This window comes from Stylophora pistillata, chromosome 5, assembly GCF_964205215.1.
Source record: "Stylophora pistillata chromosome 5, jaStyPist1.2, whole genome shotgun sequence".
Taxonomy (NCBI): Eukaryota; Metazoa; Cnidaria; class Anthozoa; order Scleractinia; family Pocilloporidae; genus Stylophora; species Stylophora pistillata.
The window spans coordinates 17092483-17099982 of record NC_142523.1 but is presented as its reverse complement, the minus strand read 5'-3'; the positions used below and the strand labels follow the sequence as shown (position 1 = coordinate 17099982).

Sequence of the window (7500 nt, the reverse complement as noted above, 5' to 3'; positions counted from 1 at the left end):
GTTAAACGAGATTTAAGCTTAAATCTTTCCAGATTTTTTGCATAATTTGCTGACTGAAACTTTGCCAATCCCGTAAAGTTATTTCGTCGCATGGGCCACGCAGGTATGCCCTAACTTGAAATCGACTCAGCCCCTGTGTCTCCGAGGATGGGTCACCACTGTCGCCGCTACCGTTGAAGTCAAAGGATTAGAGCAAATAACCCAACCTGCTAATTTCAGTGATGTGTACAAGCTCCTCAGAATCACGTGCTACGTTTTGCGTTTTATAAGGCGCACTCGTGGAAAACAAGCAAAATCCCAATTAACCTCACTGGAGATAGAATCAGAAGAGTTGAAAGGCGCAGAATCATTGTGGATTAAGCATGTACAGAAGTACGTTCAAAAAGAAAAATTTGAACAGACACCTCCTTCGTTGGGACTAGTTCCAGATGGAGAAGGCATATTGAAATGTGGAGGAAGATTACATAATGCACCCTTGCCGTATGCAGTCTGGTTTCCCGCAATCTTACTACGGAAACATCACTTCACTGGTCTGATGATCAGAAAGAGTCACAACAATGTCATGCACAATGGAGTCAAAGAGACCTTAACTGATTTGAGGTCAAGATTCTGGGTGGCAAAGGGCCGACAGACTGTACGCGTAAGGTTATTTCTTCGTGTGCTACATGCAAGAAACTCAACGGAAGACCATATAATGCCCCTCCACAGCCTCCGATGAAATGGCCTTCATTCAAGTTGGTCTCGATTTTGCTGGACCAGTCTATTTGAAGGACGTCTATTCCAAGAGTAAGAAAGTCTACATGCCATACATTGCAATCTTTACTTGTGCCTCCTCTCGAGGTGTGCATCTCGAGCTGGTCCAGATCTGTCAACAGGAAAATTCCTAAGCTGTTTAAAACGGTTTGTTTCTAGGAGAGGAGTGCCACGTCTTGTCATATCAGATAATGGAAAGACCTTCAAAGGTGCCAGTTTAAAACCTTTCCTCAGTCAGCATGGTATTGAGTCCCTCGCGCCCCTTGGTGGGGTGGGTTTTTCGAAAGGATGGTGCGCTCAGTTAAGCGCTGCCTCAAGAAGACCCTTGGAAATGCACGAGTGACTTATGAAGAGTTTCAAACGGTGCTGGTGGAAGACGAAGGAATACTTAACTCTCGACCCTTGACTTACTTTAAATCTGTTCTTTACGGTTATTACTCGCGAGCTCCAGAAATAAACAATGACCCGGATTCTCCAAGGAGCTTCAGAGCATTTGTTTGAAATGCAACACAGCCAGGGTTTAAGACCAAGAAATTAGCTGCTGCATGTGATTTCAATTGCCACTTTTTTTATATATATATATATATATATCTATTATATATACTTTATATATTATTTATATACTTTTAAATACTTTTATTTCTGGGTCCGCAGTAATTGGTCTCAGCTGTTGCGGTGTCCCTGCCCAAATTTTAAAGTTATTATTAGTGTATTGTTACGTTCTTATTACTAGGCTTGTATTTCCTCGGTTTTTTTTTATTTTGTTAGCGAAGCTAATGAAATAAAAGAAATAAGAAAATCGAATTACGTCTATGAAGAACTCGAAGAACCAGTCACACCTTCCTCGTGATGCATTGGGCGAAGGTTGCTCAGTCCCATTCCAAAGACCCAAGATTTTACTGCAGGTACCACAACCGCAGAGTTGTCTAAAAGGCAGAAGCATCTTGATTTGGTTCTTAAACACTTCTGGAACTGTTGGCGAAGGGAGGATCTTTCTGAGCTTCGTGAGCATCATCTTGGCAAAAAGACATCACAATCTAGAGTGATTAAGAAAGGAGACGTTCTTTGCGTTCATGAAGACAATGTGCCTCGACAAAGGTGGAAACTTGCTACAGTTCAAGAGTTGATTCCTGCGAGAGATAACCTCGTTCGCGCAGCCCTTGTTCGGTAAGCGTCCAATGCGGGAAGAGTTGAAATCCCACGTCCTGTACAAAGTTGAAGTTTATGAACATCACAATGGTAGTAACAAGGAGGATGTGGTTACAGCTCCGCCAGTCATTAGATTTGTACCGGATGAAGCGGTGGGAATCGTACATCGTGGCTAATCACTGTGTAGAGGTTCACAGTTATCTGTCCTAGGAAGGTTGTTAATCATTGAACGTTGATATTCAAGAATTGTTGATTGACTGGGTCAATCAAGGGGGGGGCGGTGTGTTGAAATTAGATTTCGTTACGTAGACTTTGTTACTCAGTTGCACGTGATTTGTACTGTTGTCTAGTTATCCAATCGGAACACGATGATTTGATTGACATTTGACCTAGGATTTTTACTTCGCACATGTTGTGGTAGACTCGAAAAAAAAGAACTCAATGAAAGAAGGAAAGTCCACTTGGAAATCTGTTGGAAGCTGGGGCGGAAAGTCTTGAATTTGTACGAAGATCATCAAGAATAAAGTCTTGTGGTAATCTAGAGGAGTTATTCTTTCCTTTTTTCTTGATGTTACCGAGTGGCTTCTGCCCTCATACATTTGCCAGTTCTTCATAGGTGAAAGACCTAGTGGCAGTATGCCTGCACCGTAATTTCAGTGCTTGCTGCACTTCATTTTCTGGAAGGAACCCTTCAAATTCCCAAGCAGTTACAAGAATGTGTGTGCGTAATCGAAGTGACCTTGGTTCAATAGAGTACGTTTCACGGTTGCTCTGTTTGCCCGTTTATTACAAAATGAAAAAAATATACATCATATTTGGCTTTGTAAAGTCAATCTTACAACAGAGTATTAGTAATAATTCTTCAGAGGATTATGCAAGTTGTATAAATACATAAATTATAGAGTATTTTGTATCTAAACCTTTAATGCTCGTTCACAGAGCTCTGTCTTTGTTTATGCAGGTATATATCTGTCCTAAATGACTAACTGATGAAAAAATATAGGCTTGTGACATACAAGATTGTAGATTTTGTGTGATCTTCCACCATATACTGTATACTGATGATGATTTCTATGATGATCTATTTTGACTCAGCTCGATTTTACAAGGTATACAGGTTAAATTTACATAGCAACTAAACAAAATTCAGCAAAGGCAAAAAGAGAAAAATCTAGCAATCGAGTAGGTAGCGAGTTAGGATCATCCAAATAGCAAAGGCTAATCTTGTGGATTACCCCTAATTATAAGATACATTTAAGGGAAAGCAAAGCTAAGAATGAATTTTTTTCCTAATTCTTCACAATCCAAAGAATAAGAAGTTCTCGGTGGAATTCCTTGTCGTTGACAGACATCTGACCCCACCTTATTGGAGCAAAGGCAGCTCAACAGATCGGCCTAATTACGTTCAACACTCAAAACTTCACGATCGCAAAACCACCCGAACAACCAAGGGCAAAGGTTAAGAGTGTGCAGATGGCTGACAAAATAATAGCAGCCTACCCAGAGGTGTTCCAAAGAGAGCTAGGAGCACTACCAGAACAGTTCACCACTCCCGTCGTCGCACCTCCACGCCGTGTCCCAACGTCACTTTAAGAGAAACTGAGGAAAGAACTGGATCGACTACAGCAGATGGAGGTCATAGCTCCAATCGATGAGCCCACTCCATGGGTTAGCAGTCTTGCCGTGGCTGTGAAGAAATCTGGAGCGCTGAGAATCTGTATCAACCCCAGGCCACTTAACACCGCCCTGAACAGAGAAAGGTATCAGCTTCCTGCACTTGAGGACATACTCCCAGAGCTCTCAAAAGCAAAAGTATTCTCGACAATTGACCTCACGTCGGGATACTGGCACTGTGTCCTTGCTCCTGAGTCCAGCGTACTCGCAGCCTTTGCAACACCCTACGTAAGGTACAGATGGATTCGTTTGCCCTTCGGTCTCTCCACCTCGTCCGAGATTTTCCAGAAGCATTTACACACTGGAAAACCTACCTGGTGTTCTGTGCATCGCGGACATCCTCATTTATGGCACTAGAGAGACCGACGAAGACGCCACTGCAAACCCCGACAGGAGTCTACGAGATCTCCTTCAAAGGTGCAAGGACCGCGACATTGTCCTTAACCCAGATAAGATGAAACTGAGGATAAGCGCGGTAAATTTCATGGAACATATCCTGACGAACAAGGGCCTGAAGCCTGATCCTGCCAAAGTAGAGGCGATCACAAAATTGCCGAAGCCACAAGATGTGGACGGCGTTCAGCGCATCAACAGATTTGTCAATTATCTAGCCAAGTTAATTCAAAAACTGTCCGAAGTCATGGAACTGATTCGTCGCCTGACTCGGAAGGACACTCCATGGAACTGGTCCTCGGAACAAGACCAGGCATTTGCAAACGTGCAGCGGCTAGTAACAGAAGGGCCTATTCTACGTTAACTTCGACCCTTCCCTAGACCTCACCATACAGTGTGATGCGAGCCAGAGTGGCCTTGGCGCAGCAACACTTCAGAACGGCAAGCCAAAAGAGTAGGCAAGTCGCTCCCTTACCGATACAGAAACCCGGTATGCTCAAATAGAGAAAGAGATGCTGGCGATTGTCTTTTCTCTTGAGTGTTTCAACCAGTACACATTTGGTCGACATGTATACATTGAAAGTGACCACAAGCCTCTGGAGATGATTCTACAAAAACCACTCGCTCGAGCGCCTTGATGCCTGCAGTTAATAGGGACCTTAAGAAACCACGACGGCGACGGCAACGAGGACGTGGAAAAACAAGAGATCTAATCGGCAAAACAATAGCTCAGTACGTGCGTTTTGAAACTTTGTACATTTCTTAGCCGTCCTATGCAAAACAACAACGTGAAATCGCCAAAATTTGCGTCTGCGAACCGAAACCGCCAAGGCAAATTATTTTAATTTCCATTTGGAACTCAATGGCTACTTTATACGTCATGCTGAAGTTGAGCTGTGGCGCTGTACGAGACAGTAAACTCCTGCAGCCATTTTTGAAATTTTAACTAAGAGTAGAAATTCATTTTTTAATCGAAGTCTTCTTTGGCGTCGCCGTCGTGGTTTCTTAAGGTCCCTAATGATGAAGAGGTTACAGAAATACAATTTCACCGTGCACTCTGAGCGTGGCGAGAACATGCATTTGGCCGACATGCTGTCAAGGGCTTACCCTGCCCTACAATGGTAAAGAAGACGATGACTTCAAATCAGTCAACATGGTCCGCTATCTGACCATATCTGACCAACGTTTAGACGAAATAAGAGCGGAGACTAGGAAGGAGCAGTGTCTGCCAGAGTTGTCAGATACTATTCTTGTAGGATGGCCTAAGAAGAATGCATGCGCGATGAACTGACCGTACAAGATAGTTGGTTGGTTATCTTTATTTCTACACGATACGTATATGAAAGCTACAAAGCTTGTGGGGTCGTGTACAATAAAATACTAATTAATTAAAATCAAATACAGCTAAACATTAAATAGAATTAAAACAAATTAGAGCGTATTGAATGCCATTTAGATGTATACAAAATCTTCAAGTTCAAAACTAGCGATCGATGCTGATACTACGTTGAATTTAACGGCCTTAAAAAGTTCTGAAGTTTTGAGTTTTTTGGCAAGTTCATGATGGCTTGCATCAACAAGATCAGTATATTTGGAAGTCAGGGTATTCCAAAGCACAGAGCCTCTATATGCAAAAAAGTTCTTCATAAAACGTGTGTTAAAACGTGGCACCGTTAATGAATCACGTGCACTAATTGAGTATGAAAGATTACGCTTCTTCGCAATACAATTACTTAAGGCGCTAGGCCGTCTTCCATTATAAGCCTATGTATACATTTAAAAACAGCTAGTTTATAACAGAGGCTTTGCACGATCACGTGACTTAGCTCACGCGTGTTAGCAACAGTGAGTAGGCCGCCATGACAGTAGACACGTAACACAAACATGGCGGTAAGCCAGCACGAACGAGTGCCATCTTTGCCTAACTATAAAGACTCCTTAAAGACTCCCCAGCTCACATGCTGGGGCATTGCTTTTTTTCTATCGAAGCTAGTGTGAGAATCATGAAAAACAAAATGTGCACATCTGTCCCTTGTCATTGGCTAATGCCCACACCTGTAACCACGATATCAAGAACTCAGTGACATTGAGTTTTCCTCCTCAAAATCTAAGAAGCAAAAGTTAGATACACAGATAAATGAACTTGGATCTACACTTGTTACTGCTGCCCCAACCATAACAAGAGATAACAAGTCAACAAGCTACAAACCATCAGAAAGTCAGATTACCAAGTTCTTCACATGCTTAAATAACACTAATATTAAGCCTGCCATTCTCTCATTAATTCCTCCATTTAATGAAAAATATATTCCAAAGTTGAGTAGACTAAGTTTACCAGAGCCAATGACTAAGTTTTACTCTGATGAATATAAGAGTCTTGAGTACCAGGAAATTATATCTAAATCAAAAGAAGTATTTGGAAGTCTTACTCTGTCACAACAAGCTGAGTTGATTGAAAAGTCAACTAGAGGCCAAAGTAACTCTCAAGTTTGGCATCAGATGAGGATGGCGAGAATCACTGCAAGCTACTTCCACCGAGCTTGTCATACTAATCCAGAAAGCCCATCAGTAAGCTTGATCAAAGAGGTTTGCTATGGCTCACAATTTAAGTCCAATGCAACAAAATGGGGCTGTGAGAATGAGAAAAAGGCACTGAATGACTACACAAAGGTAAATAATATTCAAACATGTCCGAGTTTTATTTGGAATATGTGGCTCAAAAACTGTGTGCTCGTAGGTAACATGCTGTTAAGCCTGGTTGAGACGAACGACATAAGCATGCTTTAACCCGATTACTTTCATTTGCTCACGACATAACATGTTTTGTAATAGTGCCTGGCAATCACGTTAAATAGCCACTTAAAATTTATTTTCAGGCAATGAAAGAAAACCACCAAGAGTTCACTGTCAAAGATTCTGGATTTGTCATCAACCCAGATTATCCTTTCCTAGGTGCTACTCCTGATGCAATGAGCTCCTCTACCTGTCATGGTAAAGGCTGTGTCGAGATCGAGTGCCCTCGTGTTTTTAAAGATACAACCATTCAGAAAGGCATAGAAAGTGGAAAGAAAACCTGCCTGACCCAAACACCAAATGGATCCCTACTACTGGACAGGGAACATCAGTATTACTACCAAATTCAACTTCAACTAGCAACAACCAACTTACAATTTGTAGACTTTGTTGTTTGGACACCAAGGGGCATTTTTATCGAACGTATTCAGTCAGATCTAGAATTCATCAAAGTCAACATAGAGAAAGCAAGAGAAATCTACATTGTTGCAATATTACCAGAGCTTCTTGCCAAGTACCATACTTTATCCCAATCTTCAGATGATGCATTTCTGTTTTGTTATTGTAGGGTCAAATTAGAAAACACACTTATTTTGCAATGCAGCATTGATAAATGTCTTTTTCGCTAGTTTCATACGAAATGTTGTAGCTTGAAAAGAAAGCCTGTCGTGTCTTTTCCCGCCAATAGTAATTATTTTAATGTATTCCATTGTTTTCTTTGGTCACGTGGTTTTTAGT

The 7500-nt window shown here is 41.7% G+C and overlaps 2 protein-coding genes across 2 annotated transcripts in view; one reads left to right on the top strand and one right to left on the bottom strand.

Annotated features, from left to right (window-relative positions):
* The window catches only part of LOC111346678 (uncharacterized), a 2553-nt gene extending 1835 nt beyond the window's left edge, over positions 1–718 (top strand). The window contains exon 3 of the mRNA XM_088761821.1: positions 131–718. Coding sequence (XP_088617947.1) covers positions 131–718 — 588 coding nt within the window. The remainder of the gene's footprint in view (positions 1–130) is intronic.
* LOC148730576 (uncharacterized) overlaps positions 1–7500 on the bottom strand; it is a 116805-nt gene that overhangs the window by 70864 nt on the left and 38441 nt on the right. The gene's annotated exons all lie outside the window — the stretch shown is intronic.